At 43.3% G+C, this 25599-nt stretch overlaps 1 protein-coding gene across 2 annotated transcripts; it reads left to right on the top strand.

The window, feature by feature from the left end:
* Window positions 1-271: 271 nt before the first annotated feature.
* LAMP5 (lysosomal associated membrane protein family member 5) lies at window positions 272-16697 on the top strand. 2 transcript variants are annotated; one of them, XM_069768805.1, is made up of 7 exons: window positions 520-2002; window positions 2095-2267; window positions 3095-3226; window positions 3561-3666; window positions 8152-8340; window positions 13532-13751; window positions 15786-16697. In XM_069768805.1, exons 1-6 carry the CDS (start codon window positions 1855-1857, stop codon window positions 13711-13713), a joined length of 930 nt encoding a protein of 309 aa, XP_069624906.1. In that variant the 5' UTR covers window positions 520-1854; the 3' UTR covers window positions 13714-13751; window positions 15786-16697. The 2 variants fall into 2 exon arrangements, with proteins under 2 accessions (XP_069624905.1, XP_069624906.1); XM_069768804.1 differs by having other exon boundaries at window positions 272-2002; window positions 13532-16697.
* Window positions 16698-25599: the final 8902 nt, after the last annotated feature.

Here is a 25599-nt window from a genome sequence, read left to right as displayed (position 1 = left end):
CCTTGTCCCCATGCCGGCTTCTCTCCTGACAGATAGTAGTAACCTCCCTCCATAGCAGAGTCCTGGCTGCGCCCCCTGCAGTGACTCACTACACTCACTGACTCCCCCACACACAGTCCCTACAGGGTCTCCACATTCCCACACTGACACACGGTGCAGCATATGGGGGGCTGGGGTCACTTCTCCTGCCCTTGTCCCCATGCCGGCTTCTCTCCTGACAGATAGTAGTAACCTCCCTCCATAGCAGAGTCCTGGCTGCGCCCCCTGCAGTGACTCACTACAATCACTGACTCCCCCACACACGGTCCCTGCAGGGTCTCCACATTCCCACACAGTCACCCGGCTGCAGCATATGGGGGGCTGGGGTCACTTCTCCTGCCCTTGTCCCCATGCCGGCTTCTCTCCTGACAGATAGTAGTAACCTCCCTCCATAGCAGGGTCCTGGCTGCGCCCCCTGCAGTGACTCACTACAATCCCTGACTCACCCACACACGGTCCCTGCAGGGTCTCCACATTCCCACACTGACACACCGTGCAGACAAAGGCAGCACGCCTTCAGCATGTATGTCGTGATATAGACTGGGTGCAGTCACGACTCAGGTCATTAGTGACATGCCTCTTCCTTTATATATCCCCATGACACGCAGAGGGGATCGGTGCCTGCTGCACTACTGATCCCAGCACCTGGGACAGTGCACACCCGGCCGGCGATGTGGATGTGAAGCGCTGTCAGCAGCAGGAGCAGCGATCGCTCGTGTGTCCGGAGATCTGAGGCGACCTCATACCTTGGAAAGCGATCGTCAATAAATATACAGATGTAACCTTCAGCAGATCGGGGGCGATCACTCGTATCTATAGGGATCTAACCTCCGGCAGATCGGGAGTGATTACTTGTGAGTACACACCTCTGCACAGTGATCACATCTCTATAGAGAAGCTTCTCAGCACCTTGGACACCGATCACTTCTATTTGAGAGATCTGACCTCCAGCAGATCGGCAACGATCACTCGTGCATATAGGGATCGATTCTAACATTCTTCCGAGATCTGCAGCAATCACTCCTATCTATAGAGATCTAACCTTCTCCAGCAGATCGGGAGTGATCACTCCTATCTATAGAGATCTAACCTTCTCCAGCAGATCGGCATGGATCACTCCTATCTATAGAGATCTAACCTTCTCCAGCAGATCAGGAGTGATCACTCCTATCTATAGAGATCTAACCTCCAGCAGATCAGCAGGGATCACTCCTATCTATAGAGATCTAACCTGCTCCAGCAGATCGGCAGGGATCACTCCTATCTATAGAGATCTAACCTTCTCCAGCAGATCGGCAGGGATCACTCCCAGTGATTACTTGTGAGTACACACCTCTGCACAGTGATTACTGGCTGCACATCTCTATAGAGAAGCTTCTCAGCACCTTGGACAGCGATCACTTGTATCCACAGAGATCGCTTCAGCAGATCGGCAGCGATCCCTTGTATCTACAGAGATCTAGCCTTGGTCCTGTCTGTATCTCACTTATATCTATAGAGATTTTCCCTTTCCTCATCAGAGATCTATAGAGATCGATCTTATAGCAGCGGGCTGGACAGTGACTAAATCTACTAAGATCTAACCTCCCTCAGAAGATTGCACAGAGATCCTTGTGTGTTCGGAGATCTAGTGGTCGCACGCTGCCCTTGCCTGTAGCCATCCCACCCTTTTGTGGCATCAGTGGAGGGTGCACCCTCCTCAGCACCTTGGACCGCCAGCTTCAGCCTGTGTAACCCTCTTCTGACTGCAGCGATCACTTTTGGTGCCTGACAGATCCCGGTGAATCAGTTGGAGGCTGTAAAGACTGAAGGTGGATGCCAGTGGGCGAGCACTGCGCACTGCACAACCTCCTGCCCTGGTGGAGAACTAGCAGTGCCAGAAAGCTGCAAGAAGTCATCCCAAGCATGGAGCGCTGCATCTTCATGGAGGTCCAGGGACTGCACCTGCTGCTGCTCCTGTCATGTAAGTGTCCTTGGGAGCCATGGCTGGGAGCAGAGTAAGGCATGCAGGGGGGCTACAGCAGGGGTAAAGCTGGCTTCTTCTTTGTTTTCCAGACATTCTTTTTCCTAGCATGGCAGAACAAGAAGTTGAGAATCTCTCAGGGCTGTCTGCTAATCCTGACAAAAATATCTTTGCAATTCGAGAAAATGGGACAACCTGTCTTATGGCAGAATTCTCAGCTAGGATCGTGGTTCCTTATGAGGTCCCCTCCAGTAATGAAGTGGATGTAAGTAATCCATTATTAATGCAGTAACTACCATAGACTCAGAAACTGGATGGGAAAACTTTCCTTTCTTCTCAAGCGATAAGGTTATTAAGTGGGTTATCTAAGGGTTAACCGAAGCACATTGTCATCAGTGATAGACATAAAAATGGTAACGGAATGATCTATAAGGATCTATGAACATTCGGTGAGATGTAATACTGATAGATATGCAAGTGACTGCACGCTTGGTGCAATGGGACTAGGACATTGCACTGTACAGTCAGGTGAACGAGGTCCTATAGCATGATGATGATGATGATGATTGACTATGGTGATGGTGATTATAGTGATTCATGATGATCATGATGATGATTGATAATGGTGATTGATGATGATTGGCAATGGTGATGATTGACTAGGGTGATGATAATGATTGATGATATTGATGATGATGATGATAATGATTGATGATATTGATGATGATGATGATGATGATTGATGATATTGATGATGATGATGATGATTGACTAGGGTGATGATAATGATTGATGATATTGATGATGATGATGATAATGATTGATGATATTGATGATGATGATGATGATTGACTAGGGTGATGATAATGATTGATGATATTGATGATGATGATTGATGATGATGATAATGATTGATGATATTGATGATGATAATGACTGATGATATTGATGATGATAATGATTGGTGATATTGATGATGATGATGATGATGATGATTGATGATATTGATGATTGACTATGGTGATGATAATGATTGATGATGATGATTGATGATGATTGGCAATGGTGATGATGATGATTTCCCCTTTTCAGTGGAATCTAGAAGATGCTACTATCCAGCTGCCCAGAGATACAGAAATAAGGGGGAAATGCTGGAATAATGAGTCTGAACTGCACCTGACATGGTTAGACAAGTCTTACACCCTGAAATTATTCTTTATTAAGGTAAGGCGCCCAACCTTGCATTATATCAGCAGCCATAGCTGTAGGATGTTAGATTGAAACAGACACATATATTTACAAACAATAGCAGTTTATGATAATAGCAGAGCTGAGTTTGTCATTTGTCTCAATCAATCTCCGCGTGAGTAATCATGGCGCACACAGGACTTTTGGACGACCGCACGTTTTCTACATCTGTAAACTCTATAATTGTATTATTTAGTCATTTACCAATGGTACAACTTCATTTTCTGTCATTTGAGTCTTGGGGTTTTTTTATTAGCCAGCGTTGACTATGTCAATGGAAAGGTTCAACAATGATTTATGTCATTCATAGGATGGGCAAGATTCTACAAAATCCAGTGGGAGAAGCTGGAAATTGAATAAAATTCAGTTCATCTATGACTTATCCGACCGCACAAACTTCAAAAATGGTGCAAGACGTGAGTATTTGCAGCCACTGCGGCATACGCTTCCCTTTTTATTATCCAAGCTCCAATCACGCTTGTCTACTCCAGCGCACAGCGAGGGGCCAGGAGCTCGCTGCATAGGACTTACCAGACATGGTGCAATGTGCGACGTGGCCTGGAAAACACTTAGGGGTTTTTTCACAATGAAAAAGAGACCTCTTTAATTTGTGAAAACCTACAATTTCGGAATTATTTACAGAAGAGTAAGTAAGAGAAAGCTAATATGGTGAGAGGAGCAGGATCTGCTGGAGCGGAGTCATTTTGTTCAGTTGACTGCGGATTTTCCACCAACAGATGTTCCTCCAGTGCGGAGCGCAGTACATTGCTTGCTTTGCTGCCCCAGGCGCTCCCATCTGGGCCCTATTTCTATGGACTAAAAAGTAGACTAAAAAGTATTACATTTGTAAAAAAAAAAAAGTAACACATTAAAAATGATAAACATATGATTCATAGCACTAGATAAAAATATAGAGACAGCAAGGAGCTTCTTGGCCCCCGATAACAGGGCCCCCCATGTACCTTTCATAATAATGATGTGTTTATTATGTGGCAGAAAGACCTTGAGACTCCTCATGCTCTGTGTTCTGGATGTGACTGCTACCTCTGCAGTTCCTAAATCTGTACCCTGGCATCAGGAAACCCCTCAGGTTTTGTGACAAATCTGTGCAGAAGATTAAACACGATACATCAGCGACAAATCAGCAACGTGTGCACAAGCCCTTAAAACATATACCGTAATCATCTTTTGTGAAGCTACGGAAAAATATAAGCGAGTCACTAAAATATCAATCCACCTATATAATATTGGAAATGCTCCGTTCAGCTGTATGACCGATCCAATAATCATGAACGAGGGGAATACAGGGAATTATGAGCCAGTACTGGAAACCAGACAATGGGCACAGGGAGTGTTTTAAGATCCAATAGCAAAAGCAAGCTCAGGATGATGTAAATGGCGGCATGTTTATTAAAAGGGTTATCTGATATTGACCAGTAGTGGGTGATAAATACAGAAGTGGTGCATATGTTTCTATGATACTTTTCCTCTAATTGTTCCACTCCTGGTTTTGGCTACAAATACTGATGTAAAATACTGACCAAATACTGCTAGTGTGACGGCAGCCTGACAGATCTTCTCCAGATCTTTCAAGTTTCAGGGCTGTCGCTGGGCAACATTGAGTTTCAGCTCCCTACAAAGATTTTCTATTGGATTAACCCCTTCATGACCTTGGGATTTTCCGTTTTTCCGAGTTCGTTTTTCGCTCCCCTCCTTCCCAGAGCCATAACGTTTTTATTTTTCCGTCAATATGGCCATGTGAGGGCTCATTTTTTGCGGGACGGGTTGTATTTTTGAACAACATCATTGGTTTTACCATGTGGTGTACTAGAAAACGGGAAAAAAATTCCAAGTGCGGTGAAATTGCCAAAAGAAGTGCAATCCCACACTTGTTTTTTGTTTGGCTTTTTTGCTAGGTTCACTAAATGCTAGAACTGACCTGACATTATGATTGTCCAGCTCATTACAAGTTCATAGACACCAAACATGACTAGGTTCTCTTTTATCTAAGTGGTGAAAAAAAATTCCAAACTTTGTTAAAAAAAAAAAAAAAGTGCCATTTTCTGATACCCGTAGCATCTCCATTTTTCATGATCTGGGGTCGGTTGAGGGCTTAGTTTTTGCATTCCAAGCTGATGTTTTTATTGATACCATATTTCTGCAGATACGTTCTTTTGATCGCCCATTATTGCACTTTAATGCAATGTCGCGGCGACCAAAAAAACATAATTCTGGCATTTCGAATTTTTTTCTCGCTACGCTGTTTAGCGATCAAGTTAATGCTTTTTTTTATTGACAGATCGGGAGATTCTGAATGCGGCGATACCAAATATGTGTAGGTTTGATTTTTTTTATTGTTTTATTTTGAATGGGGCGAAAGGGGGTGATTTAAACTTTCATATTTTTTTTAATTTATTTCACATTATTTTTACTTTTTTTTTAAACTTTTGCCATGCTTCAATAGCCTCCATGGGAGGCTAGAAGCTGGCACAACTCGATCGGCTCTGCTACATAGCAGCGATCATCAGATCGCTGCTATGTAGCTGAATTGCAAGCTTGCTATGAGCGCCGACCACAGGGTGGCGCTCACAGCAGGCCTGCATCAGTAACCATAGAGGTCTCCGGATCATGTGAGAGGGGGTCGGCGATGCGCTCATTTCCGACCCAATGGACGGAAGCGCTGGTTAAATGCCGCTGTCTGCGTTTGACAGTGGCATTTAACTAGTCAATAGCGGCGGGTGAAATCGCAATTCACCCGCCGCTATTAACTATTGCGGGCACATGTCAGCTGTTCAAAACAGCTGACATGTCCCGGCTTTGATGCAGGCTCACCGCCGGAGCCCGCATCAAAGCGGGTGTAATAGGATGCAGGTACTGAGTGTGTCACCACAGAACAGACAGACCAACAGTTGAGGGGTTTAATAACAGGAATCAGGTTCTCCTCGCAGGGAGGAAGCAGTAGAATATAACTAGCAATAAAACAGTGCAAAAATATGGGCGTCAAACAGTGTAACAGAATTAAGCAGGATTTCTTGAGAAAAAGAACACTTATCAGTCTGATGAGGACTCGCTTGAAGGGTTGTCTTTTCCAACACAGGCGCCGAGAAACAGCGGCACTTGTCGTCACTCTGTTGTTCGTGGGCTGAGTAGTCTCTAGGAGCCTGCTGCCTGGGGTTTCGGGAGTTAATGTGATATGCACAGGCTTTGAGTCTTTAGCTTTTACAGCACATGATGGAAAATGATGGTCAGTCTATTATTAAGTCTCTCACCAGGAATCAAGGGCTCTGCACTGATACCGTGGGTACCAGGGGTCACAGTCTCTGTACTGATATCGTGGGTACCAGGGGGGTCACAGTCTCTGCACAGGCCAATGTCTCTGCACGGGTCTCAAAGCGCCCCTCTCCAGTCACAGCAGAGTCCGCTTTCATGTACTCACAAGATGCAGTCTTTCTAGGCAATCTCCCTGTATTGGTCCTCTCACCGGGAGCTCGCTCTCCCGCTGCGCAGCTCCGCCCTGCTCTGTCCGCTGCTCACGCTGCTCTGCTCCTTGTGCGCGCGCTTTTCCCGCCAAGGTCAGAAAGGGGTTAAGGTCTGGACACTGGCTAGGCCACTCCAGGACCTTGAATTGCTTCTTATGGAGCTATTCCTTAGTTGCTCTGGCTGTGTGTTTTGGCTCATTGTCATGCTGGAAGACCCAGCCACAAACCATCTTCAGTGCGCTTACTGAGAGAAGGAGGTTGTAGGTCAAAATCCCGTGATTCATGACCCCATCCATCCTCCCTTGAATACTGTGGTGTCATCCTGTCCCCTTTGCAGAAAAGCACCCCCAACGTATGATGTTTCCCCCACCATGCTTCACGGTTGGGATGGTGTTCCTGGGGTGGTACTCATCCTTCTTCCACCCGGCACGGCAAGTGGAGTTGATAACAAAAAGTTCTATTTTGGTCTCATCTGACCAGACGACCCTCTCCCATGCCTCCTCTAGAGAACTTCATACGGGCCTGAACATGTGCTGGCGTGAGCAGGGGGACTTTGTGTGCAGGATTTTAATCCATGATGTGCTACTAGCGGTAATGTTTGAGACTGTGGTCCCAGCTCTTTTCAGGTCATTGACCAGGTCCTCCCATGTAGTTCCGGGCTGATTCCTGACCTTTCTCAGAATCATCATTACCTCACGAGGGGAGATCTTGCATGGAGCCCCAGACCGAGAAAGAATGACAGTCATCTTGTGTTTCTTCCATTTTCTAATAATTATGGCAACAGTTGTTGCCTCTCACCAAGCTGCTTATATTGTCCTGTAACCCAGGGGTGTCAAACTGTATTCCCCGAGGGCTGCAAACATGTCATGTTTTCAGGATTTCCTTGTACTGCACAGGTGATTAAATTATCACCTGTGCAGTACAAGGAAATCCTGAAAACATGACCTGTTTGCAGCCCTCGAGGAATGCAGTTTGACACCCCTGCTGTAGCCCATCCAGCCTTGTGCAGGTCTACAATTTTGTCCGTGGTGTCCTTTACAGCTCTTCTGGTCTTGGCCATTGTGGTTGGAGTGTGATTGACTGAGTGTGTGGACAGGTGTCTTTTATACAGATAACAAGTTCAAATATGTGCAATTAATACAGTTAATGAGTGTAGATTGTCCTGATAGTGCCCAGTCATATAGAGTGACTAGATAATAGACACATACCATATCTATACCCTAATACACCTGTCTAAGCAGGTGACCCCTGCAACATGCATATTGGTAGCCCTCGCTATGGTCTCAACTTTCATTTCACTAAGTGTGGTAGCTTTGACCAATTTCTTGGAACAGCTTTTATGCATGGGGCCAGTTACTGTACATTCAGTTTTATTTCTGGTTTGCCAATATATACCTACTGATAATATTGTATTCCTCTTAGCTGGGAAGCACACTGCCAGCCGCCATCACCTGTCTCTCATGGTCACACCACTGGGAATGTCATATGAATGTGAGGCCCCTGAGAAAGTCAGCCTGACCTCCACTGACCAGAAGAAGACTGTGGTTTTGTACCTATCTGAAGTCCACCTTCAGCCATTTGATATTAAGAGTGACTTTGTCTACAGTGAAGGTAAATCATTTTTTACTTTTAGGGTTCGTGTGATAATTATTCATGCACAAGAACTCGGTTTTACAACATGATTGGGTAAACTGGGACATGTAGTTTCTATTGACTGTGAATGAAAAGTTTCAGATAGATTTAACCAATGGTTTAAGTATCTCATAATTGGGTTTCTGGTATCTGTAATGCATATTTTGAAGCACTAAATAAAAGAAAATTCACCCGAAATTGAAAAATTAGGCTAATTACAAAGTTATTTCTTCTTGAGAGCCAGAACAAACCTTTGGAGCAGAAATTTTGAAAGTAGTCACTAACGGCAAGACCATGTACAATACAATATACAATAACATATCATACTGGTTTTATGTCTCCAACAAAGTGTAAAGGGTGTATACTTTTTACACTATTTGTATAATTATTAGGTAATTTGTCTTTTTGATGATTAATTTTATTATTGAACAAGTACGGTGCTGTAGGTCAGTCCAATAAGTTAATAAACCTAAATATTTCAGAATATAAAAGTGAGAATTTGTCTTTTTTAGGAGAATATCTGTGTGCGGAATTATTGGGCGACTATTTGCGTGCAGAATTGTAATGCAACTAAATGAAAAACGTAAATATTCCCATCTTAACTTTAAAGGGAACCTGTCACGTCCTTTTTTGCTATTAAACTGCCCCAATGTCTTGTTGATGAAGCATATTGCATCACTAAGCAAAACAGTACTTATTATAAATATAACTTTTTATACTTTGATGATCGCCCTTCATACGTTTTGTTTCACTCATATGGTGTGGAGATTTCAAGCTTTTCGGTCACGGTCAGTCAAATGCCTTTTTTCGAATTCCCCAGCCCATCGCAGCATAATTGTTCCCCGTCACTGCTCCCTACGTCACCCAATCTCCCAGCAGATCCCGCTCCTGCGCAATGACGCTCAGATTTCTAGGCATGGCATGGCACTTAATCTGGGTGTACGTCCCAGCTTCATATCCTATGTGCGCACGCTCCGGAGCCGCTGAGCGTCAGTGACCACATGATAGTTTGTGAGCGCGCATGCTACGGTGCCATTATCTTCCCGCTCGCCACTGTGACTCTCTGCGGCTTTGGAGCATGCGCACATAGGATATGAAGCTCGGACATACACCCAGATTCAGTGCGCATGCTCAGAAAGCGATAAATACTGGGACTTTTGCTTGAGATAAACATGTTAGTGATGCAATGTGCTTCACCAACAAGACATTGGGGGTAGTTCAATAGGAAAATAAGATGTGACAGGTCCCCTATAAGCCCTTTACTGGCAGTCAAGCAGTGGAGACTTTGATGCTGCGATGGAGCATTGTCCTGCATAAAAATCTTGATATTCTTGAAAGATTCCTGTATCACTGCTTGAAGAAAGTTTCTTCTAAAAACTGATGGTAGGTTTGGAAGTCGATTTTGAGTCCATCTTCAACCCCAAAAGGTCCAAGTAGCTCATCTTTATAAATACCTGCCCATAGCAGTACCCAATCTCCACCTTGCTGGTGTCTGAGTCGAAGTGGAGGTCTGTGCCCAATCTGTGCCCATCACTGATCCAGTCACTGGCCCATCCATCCGGTCATCAAGCATCAATCTCATCTCATCTATTTATATAATTACCTTGTAATGTTTTCATTTCCTGTTCTGTCCAGATGTCACCTTATCCCAGAATTACAAGAAGAGGAAGTTCACCGACCGCCATACTGGGACACCCAAGTGATGGGTATCCCAATATGGAAACTGCTGCTGGTACCAATCTATTGCGTGGTACCACCAGCAGAACACCGTCGCACCACACAAACACACACTCTATACGCCGTACGCACCACACACACTCACACTCACACAATCACACACTCATAGTAACATAGTAACATAGTTAGTAAGGCCGAAAAAAGACATTTGTCCATCCAGTTCAGCCTATATTCCATCATAATAAATCCCCAGATCTACGTCCTTCTACAGAACCTAATTGTATGATACAATATTGTTCTGCTCCAGGAAGACATCCAGGCCTCTCTTGAACCCCTCGACTGAGTTCGCCATCACCACCTCCTCAGGCAAGCAATTCCAGATTCTCAGTGCCCTAACAGTAAAGAATCCTCTTCTATGTTGGTGGAAAAACCTTCTCTCCTCCAGACGCAAAGAATGCCCCCTTGTGCCCGTCACCTTCCTTGGTATAAACAGATCCTCAGCGAGATATTTGTATTGTCCCCTTATATACTTATACATAGTTATTAGATCGCCCCTCAGTCGTCTTTTTTCTAGACTAAATAATCCTAATTTCGCTAATCTATCTGGGTATTGTAGTTCTCCCATCCCCTTTATTAATTTTGTTGCCCTCCTTTGTACTCTCTCTAGTTCAATTATATCCTTCCTGAGCACCGGTGCCCAAAACCGGACACAGTACTCCATGTGTGGTCTAACTAGGGATTTGTACAGAGGCAGTATAATGCTCTCATCATGTGTATCCAGACCTCTTTTAATGCACCCCATGATCCTGTTTGCCTTGGCAGCTGCTGCCTGGCACTGGCTGCTCCAGGTAAGTTTATCATTAACTAGGATCCCCAAGTCCTTCTCCCTGTCAGATTTACCCAGTGGTTTCCCATTCAGTGTGTAATGGTGATATTGATTCCTTCTTCCCATGTGTATAACCTCACACACTCACGCAGCCTCTTGCGCAGTACCACCAGCGGAACACTGTTGCAATCACGCCGCCGCCGTGATCAGCCGCATGATTCACTGACTGCCGACATATTTGTACAGGAGGAGCGCATGTGCAGTTTTAATGTGACCACCGCTATCTGTCTGCACAAAGATGATGGCCGTCTGATTACTGCGCCTGTGTGAATTACGTGCAGGCGCAGTGAATCATTCAGCTGATCCCGGCACCGGCAGGTGCGCAACGAGTCTACAGGCAGAGGAAGGCGGTCACATTAAAGGGGTTTTCCCACGAACGAAAGTTCATTTTAAAAATTGTGTCTGACCGTGTATGGAGCATATCACATCTCCTGGGCAGGGGAGGAAGTAAAAGATAATACTGACATTAGAGCAGGGGATCACAGTGGATTCATTTTGTGAGGTTAAATATTTCTCTGACTGTTTTTTAAAAATATTTTACCTCACAAAATGTATCCTCTGCGACCTCCTACTGTAATGTCAGTGTTGTCTTTTGCTTCCTCCCCTGCCCAGGAGCTGTGGTATGTTCAGTACACGGTCAGACACAGACAATTTTTTAAATGAACTTTTGTTTGTTTGTGGGAAAACCCCATTAAAAAGCAAATATCAATGGAAACATGGCTCCTCCTAAAAAGTATGCCAATGACAATGAAAGGAAAGCAGCAAAGGCACAACCTCGAAGGCAACAAAGGGCAAATGAGACTCTTGAAGAGCAACAGCATTGCTGGGACAAAAACAATGCTTATAAGCGTGGGGATCAAGCATATGAGTCCCCTGATGCAAAAATAATTACATTATCACAGCATGCCATTAGGCAACAAAGGCACCGCATGCCTGCCCCCATCGTGACATTACCGCCCTCCCGATGCGATAGCATCGGGCCTCCATCTAGTCTGTAGATAAAACCTTTTATAAATCTATCTTCAGGTATTTCTTGGCCCAGTCTTGACATTTCCACTTCTGTGTCTTGATCAGTGGTGGTCAAGTTTAAGCCTTCTCACCTTGGCTGTGTCTCTAAGCACTAAACACTTCATATTTCTGGGCCTCCAGGGAGGTTACAGTTCTGGAATATGACAGCAATGGAGGATAATGGCTTCCTCGTCGCTTCACGTTTGATTCTTCTCAAATCTTTGATAGTTAATCTGCGTCTGTGACCATGTTGACTAGAAGTCATAACATTTTTTATGACTCTGTGATTTCCCCCAATATCTTTGACCTGAGGAAAACAAGCTGACCAATAATTCTGCACAGCTTGGTAAAGGGTGTAGTATCCTTAGGCCACATCCTCCTCATTACACCAATACACATCACCTGATCTGTATCATCTAATAAGCATTCAAGTTTATACAGCTCAGAGTTGGAAAACCTGAATAAAAATGATGATATGGTCAAACACGCACTACCTAATAATTCTGCACACAGTGTAATGGTTAAGTACATCTAAAAGAAAATCTGAAACATCTTAGTAAATAGTGTAAATTCAGAAGCTATTGTTTTATTGTGTACACAGGGGGACTTATTCTAGGAGCTGTAGACATGAAATAGCACATGCATTGGTGGCAAATGTGCCTTTAAAAGTCATCACACCTTCTGCAAGGTAAACTCAATAGGTTCCCAAACAGATTAGATAAAAGTCTGTAGAGTAGTCATCACCAGAGGAGTGTGACAGTGGCATACTCCATTCTCCCTACTGAAAAATAAAGCGTGCATGCTCGGCTGATCTGAGCTTGCATGTCAATCTGGAGGTCTGTAGAGGTAGCATTTGGCTGAGCAATTCAATTGACATTCATTATCAGTTGAATTTGGCAACTTTATTGGTATGTTAGGCTCAAAAGATTACCTGTAGAATTGAGCAAAATGATTCACAGGATGAATGCCAGGAGCCAAGTTGGTAGTCCATGTCCGTCATAGTGGAGCCCTGGGAACCTCCTCCTATCTCCTGGCTTCCATGGTGCGCCTTCTGATTAGTAAGTCCGGCACAACGTCATTCATGCATCGCGCTACAACAATGACCTTACACCAGGCTTACTAATCAGAATGGGGGTTGGGATTCCAGAAGATAGAATGAGGTTCTCAAGGCTTTCGTCCAGTGACTACCAACATGGCCATTGGACCAGGGTAATGCAAAACTTCTTGCTCAACTCCACTTACCAGCTATCTAATTCACAAGGGAATGTCTAATGACAGACGTAGGTGGCATATTGTTAAGATCTGCAACCAATGTCCAGCTCTCCAGATTAGTCCATTACGGCCTCGGCTGAGCAGTAGAATGAAATGGCAGCAGTGTTGGGAAAGCTTTATCTCAAGTCTAGGTGGTCGAATGGAAAGCCATTGACATCAAACAGACATTGACTCCTGGGAATATGCCGCCAATATCTGATAACTACTTTAGTCCCTAATTTCACTATTTTCCTTTACTCTAGTCAGTAACGCTTGATGATATTTACGTTTGGTGGAAGAGTAAAGAATAGAAGATTTTACTTAACTTTGTTTCTTTGCCTTTTTCAGAGTACAAATGCCTTACAGATCAGAGAAAACAACTGGAAGAGACCCTACCTCTCATTTTAGGTCTCATCTTGGGACTGGCCATTGTCATCATCCTGGCAGTATATCACGTCCACCATAAAATGACAGCAGCCAACCAAGTGCAAATTCCACGAGACAGATCTCTATATAAGCACATGGGATAGACCAATGACTTATTAATGCAAAGCACATTGATTATCAGGTAGAAAAGCAAGCAGCACTTTCCTGATATTCCTTCCACTGTCTTCCTTCAAGCTGTATCCTACAAACATCCCCCATTTAGCTGTGATGTGCGGGTAGTGATTACTTTTACTGCACTGGAAAGCAATCATCTGCTTTAAGCCTCATGCACATGGCAAGGTGAATACTCCACCCTATATGTGGTGTCCCTGTGGTCCTGTATTATTGGGCAGTAGACACTCCATGTGCCACAGTTTGCTGCCTTCTTACAGCATCATAATACAGAGGAACAAAATTTTAAGGAATATCTCCATAATAACCAGCAGAAAATAGCACACTACATTGGAGGCATGCAGAGGTACAAGAAGGCCTTGTATACTTATATTGGTGCTGGATTATGGCCCTGTACATTGTCTAAAATGAGTACATGAGGCTTAAAGCAAATCTGTCATTAAATTTCATAATACAAACGCACTAAATTATTAAATAGATGTCTTAGACCCAATGAGGCAGGCATAGTTACTATGATAATCCATGTTATAATGTAATCCTCATCCAGCTCTAACTCGTTTTTAAAATACAGATTTTAATACTATGTGAGCCATTCTGACATAGATTTACAAAGTAAGTACACCAGCATCATCAGGTCTGATAGATCTATTTAATAGAGTGTGCAGTGAAATATGGTGACAGATCCGCTTTAAAACTTCCAGTGTCGAATCCATGCTAGTTTAAGTGTACGTTTCTTTCTAATACTTTTTATTAGGACCTAATGATGAGCACTAATGAAAAAACGTTCTATCCAATGCCATACAGTTAGGTCCATATATATTTGGACAGAGACAATATTTTTCTAATTTTGGTTATAGACATTACCACAATGAATTTTAAACAAAACAATTCAGATGCAGTTGAAGTTCAGACTTTCAGCTTTCATTTGAGGGTATCCACATTAAAACTGGATGAAGGGTTTAGGAGTTTCAGCTCCTTAATATGTGCCACCCTGTTTTTAAAGGGGCCAAAAGTAATTGGACAGATTCAATAATTTTAAATAAAATGTTAATTTTTAGTACTTGGTTGAAAACCCTTTGTTGGCAATGACTGCCTGAAGTCTTGAACTCATGGACATCACCAGACGCTGTGTTTCCTCCTTTTTGATGCTCTGCCAGGCCTTCACTGCGGTGGTTTTCAGTTGCTGTTTGTTTGTGGGCCTTTCTGTCTGAAGTTTAGTCTTTAACAAGTGAAATGCTGCTCAATTGGGTTGAGATCAGGTGACTAACTTGGCCATTCAAGAATATTCCACTTCTTTGCTTTAATAAACTCCTGGTTGCTTTGGCTTTATGTTTTGGGTCATTGTCCATCTGTAGTATGAAATGACGACCAATCAGTTTGGCTGCATTTGGCTGGATCTGAGCACACAGTATGGCGGCTCTGAATACCTCAGAATTCATTCGGCTGCTTCTGTCCTGTGTCACATCATCAATAAACACTAGTGACCCAGTGCCACTGGCAGCCATGCATGCCCAAGCCATCACTCTGCCCCGCCGTGTTTTACAGATGATGTGCTATGCTTTGGATCATGAGCTGTACCACGCCTTCGCCATACTTTTCTCTTTCCATCATTCTGGTACAGGTTGATCTTGGTTTCATCTGTCCAAAGAATGTTCTTCCAGAACTGTGCTGGCTTGTTTAGATTTTTTTTAGCAAAGTCCAGTCTAGCCTTTTTATTCTTGATGCTTATGAGTGGCTTGCACCGAGCAGTCAACCCTCTGTAGTTACTTTCATGCAGTCTTCTCTTTATGGTAGATTAGAATATTGATACGCCTACCTCCTGGAGAGTGTTGTTCACTTGGTTGGCTGTTGTGAAGGGGTTTCTCTTCACCATGGAGATTATTCTGCAATCATCCACCACTGTTGTCTTCCGTGGGCACCCAAGTCTTTTTGCATTGATGAGTTCACCAGTGCTTTCTTTCTTTCTCAGGATGTACCAAATTGTAGATTTTGCCACTCCTAACATTGTCGAAATTTCTCAGATGGGTTTTTTCTGTTTTCGCAGCTTAAGGATGGCTTGTTTCACCTACATGGAGAGCTCCTTTGACCGCATGTTTACTTCACAGCAAAACCTTCCAAATGCAAGCACCACACCTCAAATCAACTCCAGGCCTTTTATCTGCTTAATTGAGAATGGCATAACAAAGGGATTGCCCACACCTGTCCATGAAATAGCTTTGGAGTCAATTGTCCAATTACTTTTGGTCCCTTTAAAAACAGGGTTGCACATGTTAAGGAGCTGAAACTCCTAAACCCTTCATCCAATTTTAATGTGCATACCCTCAAATGAAAGCTGAAAGTCTGAACTTCAACTGCATCTGAATTGTTTTGTTTAAAATTCATTGTGGTAATGTCTATAACCAAAATTAGAAAAATATTGTCTCTGTCCAAATATATATGGACCTAACTGTATATCGAGATACATTCATTGTTGTGAAACTCTACTACAGAAGCTATGCATGTTAGATATTGAGAAAATATTCAATTCTAAGTCAGAAACCCTATAAATATTGTTACATAATATCAAGAATATTATTACGTTTTACAAACAGTTTTTATGGACAATTGTAAACACCAAAAATTGTCGAATGCTTTTCTAATACAGATAGGCTTCAAGTGTTTCCCTTTAATAGATATTTTAATGTTATGACAATTATTTTGCAAAGAAAAAAAAATGGACAAGAATCAAAAACAAGTGCAAACTAAAAGTGGAGCAGATATTTGTAGCAATCAGCCTTTATTTTGTATTCTGCACTGGAAACATCACAGTCAATCAGTTGTTATAAGCGGGTGCTCCACTATGTCTGCACCAGTCTTGATACATGAGGCCATAGGAGCCCCGGGGCATGCTGCATGCTTTGGTATTGTGCAATTCTTTACATTATGACATCACACTGTAAAATACAGCTTTAGCTACTATGCATCTCCTTCCTTGCTGTGAAAAGAAAATGGTTGCTTTCCTTAAAAAATCTATTTGCTGGAAATGATTTGCTTCTGCGAAGATATAAATTCCATACAGATACAGCAGAGCTCAATTTGCTACGTGTCGGAGGATTATAGCACAATGGAGGGGATAATTTTTAGACGCTCAAAAATTCAACTTAAAAGTGTCAGATTTATCACAGTGACTCATGCTGGATGATAAACTTGGTGCAAATTTAGGCTGTCCAGTCTACGTTGACATTGTCGGTTGGCTTCATTTTCGCATAATTTTAGTACACGGTGTTGGAAACCACGCTCCTTTTCTGCAATGCGGCATCCCTTCCTGAGCAAGATGTCAGACTTCTGGTGCATTGAGCTTAGTAAATCTCAATGTAGTGTTATGTTCAAGTATTTGTCCCATCAGGACATTTTCTCTCTATATGCTCTGATAGGACATATGTATGGGGGCATAACTATAGTATGAAGCCTAAGAAAAGGAGATCCGGCACTCTTCTGAACATAATGGATTTGCAGCTTTATTGTCCACAAGTTAGAATCCAGCTTACACTGGCAAGAGATTCACTGATGCTTTTCGAACATACAAATGTTCTTAATTATAGTATAAGTATAATGTGTGCAGGGGCTGACGGCCCACCCAGGCCCTGGGGCATTGAAAGGTGGAGGGGATTGACAAATGGTGCCTTTTGTCTACATGAGAAGACCAGAACTATTAAAGACATATAACAGTTGGGGGTCCATAAGCTTTAAGTTAACCAATTGTATATGGACATCATAGAGTGCAGGAGAGGTTCTCCCCTAGGGACCCTCAGTACCTACCAGATCCAAAAGGACCTCTGTAAGGACTCGTGTACACGACCGATTAAATTAGACGAGTGCTGTCCATGGTTTTCACAGATAGCACTCATACCCATAATATTCTATGGGGTACCTGCCCTATGTGCACATGCCCGACCTTTTCATCGGACTGAGTGGTCCAAGAAAAAAATCAGAGACCCATCTGATTTTGATCCGATTGTCAAAATCGTCAATGTACGTCTAAGGGTCCATGAAAAACATTGGACCATAGACTTCAGAGTGTGGTCCAATTTTCATGGACTGACAGTGGAGAAACTTTTGTTTCCTCTCCACCTTAGAGAAAAACTGAAGGCACTCTGATCAAACCTGGATCAGCATAATCAGACCGTTTTTCTCGAATACAGAGAAAACCATTGCATGCCCCTACCCCAAGGCCATGGTCACACTCTCAGTATTTGGTCAGGATTTTACATCAGTATTTGTAAGTCAAAACCAGGAGAGGAACAATCAGAGGAAAAGTGTAATAGAAACATATGCACCACTTCTGTATTTATCACCCTCTCCTGGTTTTGGTTTACAAATACTGATGTAAAATACTGACCAAATACTGAACGTGTGAACGTGGCGTAAAATTGATAGTAGCTGTGTCAAACCTAACATGTTTAAGTAGTACATGGAAAATCATTGATTGCAATGGCTGGCGTGTAATGCTCGAGAAACCTGCTGCAGAGAAAAATGTGTGGATGGCTTCTCCCAGCGAATTGCAGGAAGAGAGTGAAGCCGAAGACGTGGTAATCAGCCGATCTCTGCAATAGCGTCTTATTGAAAAGGCACATTATTCTTTAATAAAGGTGGCCAGTGGCCACCATTTCTTTATTCTCCTCGTAGACAAGTGTCCCAGAATAACACAGAACATAACCTGTGTATATGCCACAAAAGCTTAATGTGAATACTTTTATAAAGGGAATCTGTCACCAGGTTTTTGAGATCCCCATCTAAGGGCCTAAGAGCAGCATGATGTAAGGGCAGAGACCCTCATCCCGATGTGTCACTTACAGAGCTGCTTGCTTCAGTTGTGATCAAATCACTTTTTATTTGCTGCAGATCTACCTGGTCCTTGAATGCTGAGCTCTGTATAACCCGCCCATACCATAGATTGGCAGCTTTCTGTGTAGACTGTGCATAGGCAGAAAAGTACCAGTGGTGGGGCTAAAGTTATGCAGAGCTCATCAATAAGGAGACAGCAGGTTTACTAGACCTTTAACAATAATCTCCTGCTAATAAAATTGTCATTTTAGGGAGAGAGAGGGCTAGGGAAAGTGAGAGGGAGCCTTTTGCAGCCCCATAGCCTTTACTATGACTATTATACAGCACCAAAGTTCAGATCCCCATTGAATTCTATGGGGTTCGGATTTAAGTTCGAGTAGATTTCTGGTACCCAAACCGAACTTTGCACTAAAGTTCGCTCAAACCTGATCATCCACAGTCCGCTCGTCCCTACTCTCTGCACATTGGACAATTGCTGATCACAGAGCAGTTTGGAGGTGTATTCTGCACATTATGCCTCCTTCACTTGTCAATATAAAAAAACGGTTCCCTGAAAAATGCCCACAGGAAAATTGCCCACATGGAAAATTGCCCTCACCTATAATTATTTATTATTCTTCTGCCCTGCAGAGCATCTCATGAAATACATGCATATACTATCCCCCTGTCCTACAGAGCATTTAACCTATAATTCAGCCTATAGGCAATTTTCTGTGGGCATTCTTCACCTTGCACCTCAAATATCATGGATCTGAAACTTTGTGATGCTGCAATTGGCAATTTTTTGTGTGGGCAATTTTCCGTGTGGGCAATTTTCTGTGTGGGCAATTTTCTGTGTTGGCAATTTTCCATGTGGGCAATTTTCCGTGTGGGCAATTTTCCATGTGGGCAATTTTCCGTGTAGGCAATTTTCCATGTGGGCAATTTTCCTGTGGGCATTTTTCCTGTGGGCATTTTTCCTGTGGTCAGTTTTCTGGTCACCATAAAAAACATATGTGAAAAAATGGTACCCAGGTATCAACATTTTTTTCCATTCATGTCATCAGTGTGTCCATTTTTACCATCAGTGTGTAATTCAGGTGACAGGATGCAAAGCACAGAAAACGCAAGGCAGGGACAGTCAGTGAACGATATGACAGCAATCCTCGACAGTTGTAGTAACAAGATGAATCAAACAAATCAGATACTGCTATGAGCAGATTAGCAACGGAAGTTCTTCACTATGCAATACTAAAGTTTTCTGCGCGGATGTGGCCCGCCCATTCACATGATTTACCACGTAGGTACTATCACACTCTCTGGATTTCTGGCCCTAGTAGGGGTCAACAGGTCTGCAAGTCTCTCTCTGATGTAGTCTATTAACACGCATTCAGCCTCCCAACCTGTTATCCTAACCCCGGCCAATCCTGGAACCGTATGTTCAGGCTAGAAGTCACGCCCCTATCCGCTTGTGCTGCCTCACTGTGGTTGCAGTCGTGCCTCCTGTGACATCGTCTCCTCGCGGCTTGACCGTTGTCAAGTATCTGCTGGGCCTGGAGTGGGGAGGACTGAAACTTGGGTCTTGCCTGGCAAAGTCCACCCTCTGCGTCCTCCCTAACGTGGTCTGACCCTTGAAAGGCGGTGTCCAGCACTCCGGTTGCATAGGCTTCCTGCTGAGCTCAATCACACTGGCTTCCACACCATCCCGGGCATTTTCTGTCTTGCCATTGCCGCCAAATCCTCCCATAATTTGGCACCCCAGGTTTTTATACCCCAGGGCTCTCCACGTGAGTCACCTGACTAGGAACAGCACATGAAGCTGCCCCCTCCCCTAAACCCTTCCCCTACAAATTGGTTCCACCTGATTGAGCCCGGCCAGTTGATGGTGGTCCTTCCTCTCTATAGTCACATCCCGCAATGATTCTTCAAGGGTATCCTCACTTCCTCTTATAACTGTGGTCATCAGGGTTTTTCTGGTATGGGTAAAGAGCAATATAAATTACAAAGCTTCTCCCATACTTTGCAATGTTAAACATATACAGCACACATAGAGAACACGGATGCCATAGACTTGTACTAGGACCCATTGACTTGAATTTACCCTTGCCCACCATGCGACCGAAAAGAAATGGACATGTTTTCATGTGTCTTGCACAGACACGTGGTCTGTGTAAAAGCATGGACATGTGCATAGCAACATAAGTTATAATGGGTACGTGTGGTATCTGCGAAGAAAACCGTTAGCACTTACTGGAAAAACGGACGCGTGATGGAGGCTTTAGAGAGCAGGAAACCTGGAGAAGAAGCAGGTGGTTGTGGGAAATGTTGCCTCAAACTGGCAACACATTTTGGAGAAACTGGAGCCAGAAAGAAAGGTAAGAAAGGTGTCTTAATTCATATTTTGGTTATTAGACTGAAGGGAGTTTGAAATAATAATAGATATCTTTGCCCAGAGTTGTCAGGATGTGAGGCCTACATGAATAATTTTGCACAGACAAGTTGCCCCATACAACACCTCCCACCATGGATCAACAATTAATATGGTGTACTATCTGAAAATCACTCCATGCTGAGCAGACGTAAAAGATCAAAAAGCCTCTCCATAAGAGAACAATCATCACATGATCCACAAGGGAATGACTCCACACAAGGGCCAAGTGACCCAAAATGAAACTGGGGCCCTTGTTGAACATAGTGACTCTGAACAAAAATATCTTTAAAAGATCTCAACCTTCTTGGGGTAATCCAAAGAACAGATAAACTTACTGTATATATTCTTATATAAACTGAGTGTTTCAGCACATTTTTTGTGCTGAAAACGCCTCCTCAACTTATACACGAGTCATTGTTCCTGAAAGACTGTGGGGAAGGGGGAGCGGCTGAGGGAGCAGGTCGCACAGGCAGGAGCTAGCTGCTGCAGCTAAAGCCAGTGCCTGCTGCTAAAAAGAAATTAATATTCACTGCACTGGCAGTGAATATTCATTCTATTATAGTGTTCAGTTACAGCCACAGCTGCCGGCTTCCAGCACACATCCTACTTACCTTCCCTGAGCCAGCAGCTCTTCCGGCCAAGCGATCACGTGTCCCCCGCTCATTAAGGTAATGAATAGTGATGAGCGAATATACTCATATAGATTTCTCGAGCATGCTCGGGTGACCGAGTATTTTTTAGTGCTCGGAGATTTCATTTTCCTCACCTCAGCTGAATGATTTACATCTCTTAGCCAGCTTGATTACATGTGGGGATTTCCTGGCAACCAGGCAACCCCCACATGTACTTATGCTGGATAACAGATGTAAATCATTCAGCTGCGGCGATGAAAACTAAATCTTTGAACACTAAAAAATACTCGGAGCTCACCCAAGCGTGCTCGGGAAATCTCGAGTAACGAGTATACTCGCTCAGCACTAGTAATGAATATTCACATCCGTCCACTACCATAGGCGTGGAGTGAATATTCATTACCTTAATAAGCGGTGACAAGTGATCGCTCAGCAGGAAGAGCTGCTGGCTCCAAAACAAGATACAGCATGGGCACGCAGGGAAGGTAAGTAGGATATGTTTTTTTTAATAGGAACCATGCATACAGGGATGGGGAATAAGGAGCCATGCATACAGGGACAGGGAGCCATGCATACAAGAACAGGGATGGGGAGCCATGCATACAAGGATGGGGATATGGAGCCATGTATACAGGGATGGGGAGCCATTTCTATTTATATTTCGATCAGTTTGTAAAATGAGTCAGTATCCTATCACAATTTGCACCATTTCCCTCCATGGGACATAAGAGGTAATTAATCATACGTGATTGTTACTTGTATGATGCTTTTTTTTTATACCAAGAGTTGATCCCATAATATTCCCTTTGACTATTAATACCCCTGTTCGATTCATTGTCTCTGTAGTTACAAAATTTGAAGGCTCTGCTTAAATGGGTTGCCCAGTTTTAGTCTACAAGTCTGCAGTCACTCTATATGTGAATTGCACATGCCGACTAGACATGCACAGCCTCGCTCAATGCAAGTGTAGTGAGTGAAGCCAGACAGGTCTAGTCGGAATGTGGCAGGAAGTATAGAAATTGCATACTTGCGGTCACATGACTGCCTGCTCGCAGTGCCAGCGCCCAGGAATCCTCACAGGGCACAGAACAAGCAATGTGAAAATTCACAAGCTGCAGCCAGATAGAATGATTGCAGTCTTGTACCCCAAGGCCAGAAAATTCCTTTCATTATTAGGATTAAATTGAACAAATCTGTCACACTCTTAGGAATTGACCTGTAGGTATTTCTTACAAAACCTTTGGTGGGTGAGACGGTGGGACAATCCGCCTATACTGTTGAGTTCTTTCTAGTATAATGTATCAGAGTATTATTGAGTTTTGGGTTTATTAGTCCAGGATTAGTTTCTAGTTGTACACAGCATTGCAGCCCCTCTATCTAACAATATGTGGCTCATCGAGATATTATTTACTACTACTATCTATTACATGTCTGAAGATTTTTGGTTGGACTTTCCCTTTAAATTTCTATAAAGTAATTTCTAAGATCTGTTAAATTTAGCAATATGCTGTGTTCTCGAAATTAAACGAGTGAATTCCCAGTGCTGTGGGGAAAATATAGTGTAATTGTTTCTTCCAGAAGAGAAACGTGCGGGGTCTCCCTGTAATCAGCAGTTGTCATGTGATGGATACGATTCATTGCACACGTGTTGTGCCGCACAAGGGACTTGCTGAGGCTGGCATTCTTTCTTGTGTCTGCCTAATGTGCCAATAATCAGAGACTGATCTCCCATGTCAGGCCTCCATGTGCTGAGGGACATGAGGCTTTATTTTGGATAATGGCTACTAAGTGAAACTGTGATCTTGATTTTAAGTTGCCGATCAGTCCAAAATTCTAGTTCTGTGACCAAAATGTAAAGAATGATCACATTAACTTCATCAGCTCTGGAAATAGGAGAAAACAAATGTTTGATTTTGTTTTAACTATAAAAGAGATGGACGGAGGCCATTACTACAGTTTTATACTGGACTCATTCCTCAGTGATAATGTGATGTTTTGTGCATTATATTCTCTTATATAAACGTGAAGTTAGAAGAATGCTACATTACATGGCGACAATCTAAGAACAGTGGTCTAAACAATTTAGCAGAAAACCACTGTTGTAACCAAGCACAGGCGCTTGATGTGCCCTTCTCTGCCTTTCTTTTGGCTCCTGTAAGGACCGAGCTGTCAATCAATGAAAAGGAAGGTGACATAGATGGAAAACAAGCGGGTGGGACGGTGTACTGAATTGTTTGGACTCACAAAGGGTGCAATGAGCACCTGTGCTTGGTTTGAACAGTCAATTTATGCTGACAGACTCTTTTTAAGGCCGGGATCACACATACGCGAGATACAGCCGAGTCTCGTAGGTGAAAACCCAGTTCTGGTGCTGGCACTCCGGAGCGGAGCGTGCAGCCGCACAGCAATACATGGAGCTACACGCTCCGCTCTCAAGTGCCGGCGCCAGAGGAGGGATTTCACCTGCGAGACTCGGCCGTATCTTGCGTATGTGTGATCCCGGCCTAAGTCTATCGCCAGTTGCCTTAGATTATAAGTTCAGGTATAATATAGATTGTATAGTATATGAAGAGCATATGTTCTATGTTCACATATATTCAACGTGTATCAAAGGTGAAGTCAACTGGAAGATTCCTTATCAAAGGTGGCTACTATATTGTACATTGCAGTCCTCCAGTAGATCTCACTGTAAGAACCAAGGAAGGCACGGCTGTGGAGCAAGGGAAATAAGTAACTGCTGGTATGACTGTTATGAGGACACTGGGAATCCTGTAAAAGTACCTGTGTGACTGGCGTTCTATTCAAGCCTCATTTGTGTGCATTTCTTACTACGCAGCCACCCCCTCTATGAATTGGTAGGCTTGTGATTGGTGCTTTGTATCAGTAGTTTGCACCTGTGTTGCTTGTGATTGGTGCTTTGCATTAGTAGTTTGCACATGTGTTGCCCCGCCTTTATAATTGGGGTCTGCTGCATCCTGCTTGGGCACTTGTGATCTGACTTGGTGTTGATAAGGCTGTTTTTTTTTCTGGTTTTTAATTCTATAAAAGGATCATGACAACGTTTGTAACTTTGATCGCTCAATTTTTGGCAGCTTTTATTTTTCTCCTGTGTCCTGCAGCCGCCAAACGTTGATCAGTGATCAATGTCCGAGCTTGCTGTTTTCAAGGACTTTTTAGTCCTTGCCCATGTTCCCCCCTTTTACACCACCTCCGTGCATGCATCTTGAAGACGCCGAGTGTTGATCAGCGACTCAAATCACTGATCCGCACTCGTGCTTGCTGTTTTCCACAACTTTTTTTTTCAGCAACTATATCTCCCACCTTTGCACCACTCCATGTGTGTCCTGCAGCCACTGAGCTGCTGATAAGACGAACACCACTGATTAGCACCCATGCTCATTTTTGGCAAGGACTTTTTTCTTGTCTATTTTTTTATCCCCTTTCTGCACCTTTGTGCATGAGTCCCTACAGCTATTGAGCGCTGGTCGGTGATGAATATCACTGACAGGCCTCTGGATGTTTTGTTTTTTTGGTGAAAAACTAATTGGATAAAAATCATTTAGATTAGTTGATAGGACTAGATTAGGGACAGTAAAAATATACTGTAGCAATCGTCATTTACTACAGTATTTTTTACTTAATTGAGTTAGGTTTAGTGTGTGCGTGGAAAAAAAAGAATCATCTGAGCGTCCTACAGCAGTGAAGCAGTGATCAACCTCCGGTTGTTGTTTTTTTTGAGGGGGGGGGGGGGGGAGGGGGAGGAATAAAAATACAATTTAGAATAGGGACAGCAAAAATATACCATAGTAATTGTCATCTAATATAGTATTTTTTACTGAATTGAGTTAGTGTCAGTACAAAAAAAAAATCAACCGTGCTTACATCATACAGCCGTCGAGTGCTGATCACTGACGCATATCAGTGATCAACCTTTGGTTGTTAGCTTATATTTTTTCTTGAAAAAAGCATAAAAAAAAATTAGATTAGGGACA

Source organism: Ranitomeya imitator, chromosome 5, assembly GCF_032444005.1.
Source record: "Ranitomeya imitator isolate aRanImi1 chromosome 5, aRanImi1.pri, whole genome shotgun sequence".
NCBI classification, from domain to species: Eukaryota; Metazoa; Chordata; class Amphibia; order Anura; family Dendrobatidae; genus Ranitomeya; species Ranitomeya imitator.
This window is presented reverse-complemented; position numbering and strand designations above follow the sequence as displayed.